The sequence below is a fragment of the Eurypyga helias genome, unplaced genomic scaffold (genome assembly GCF_000690775.1).
Source record: "Eurypyga helias isolate BGI_N326 unplaced genomic scaffold, ASM69077v1 C15556577, whole genome shotgun sequence".
Classification (NCBI taxonomy): Eukaryota; Metazoa; Chordata; class Aves; order Eurypygiformes; family Eurypygidae; genus Eurypyga; species Eurypyga helias.
This window is the reverse complement of record NW_010284166.1, coordinates 1-996: the sequence shown is the minus strand read 5'-3', so window position 1 is coordinate 996 and position 996 is coordinate 1. Positions and strand designations below refer to the sequence as shown.

The 996-nt window shown below is 60.3% G+C and overlaps 1 protein-coding gene across 1 annotated transcript; it reads left to right on the top strand.

Moving 5' to 3' along the window:
* Positions 1 to 8: 8 nt before the first annotated feature.
* LOC104515879 (protein Wnt-2b-like) lies at positions 9 to 881 on the top strand (the record flags this gene model as incomplete). Its single annotated transcript, XM_010160021.1, has 2 exons — positions 9 to 128; positions 513 to 881. Coding segments are annotated over 2 exons (489 nt in total), but the record flags the coding sequence as incomplete, so codon positions are not given.
* Positions 882 to 996: the final 115 nt, after the last annotated feature.

The following is a 996-nucleotide window of genomic DNA, read 5'->3' as shown; positions in this document are numbered from 1 at the left end:
GGGGCGGCTGCAGCGACAACATCAACTACGGGATCCGCTTTGCCAAAGCCTTCGTGGACGCCAAGGAGAAGAAGGTGAAGGATGCCCGGGCGCTGATGAACCTACACAACAACCGCTGCGGGAGGATGGTGAGTGCAGCCCCCGCAGCCGACCCCAGCGCCTGGCCAGCTGTCCTGCCGGAGCTCCCGGCACGGGAATGGGCAGTGGGAGCAGCTCAGGCGTAGGAGGGAGACCCTGGGTGTCCGTGGGTGACCCTCAGTGCCCCCCCACGTGCCCTGCCCGGGTGACAGCCCCATGGGGATGCAGGACCCGGCTTACCTTCACCCCAGCACGTGTTCTTGTTGATGCTGGCATTGGTGACCATGGGAATGTGTCCTCCATTCCTAGAATCCCATCCCATTGGGAGCCCCGTCCCGTGCCGGTGAGGGCTGGTAAGCTGTGCCAAGGACGAGCAGACCCAGGGGCGATGCCCAGGGCGGCCACTGGTCATCACAGCATCCCTCTTCCCACAGGCTGTGAAGCGGTTCCTGAAGCTGGAATGCAAATGCCATGGGGTCAGCGGCTCCTGCACACTAAGGACTTGTTGGCTGGCCATGTCAGATTTCCGGAAAACGGGGGATTACCTAAGGAAGAAATACAACGGGGCCATCCAGGTGACGATGAACCAGGATGGCACTGGCTTCATGGTGGCCAATAAGAACTTCAGGAAACCCACGAAAACAGATCTGGTGTATTTTGAGAACTCACCCGATTACTGCGTGATGGACAAGTCGGCAGGTAAAATCCAAAGCTCCAGTCGCTGCCCAAAAGCAGCTTTTCCTCCCCTGATGGGCCAGAATCTCCCAACTGGCCCAGCCTGGCAGGGCTGCTCTGGGACCTGAGCTCCCCTGCTGCACCCCCCGGTGGGGGTCATCCGGGCCCTCAGCACCCCACACTGCACAGACAGGACTGGCTTTGTCCGAAATCCTTTCCTTGGAGCCTTTTTCCTGCAGAACA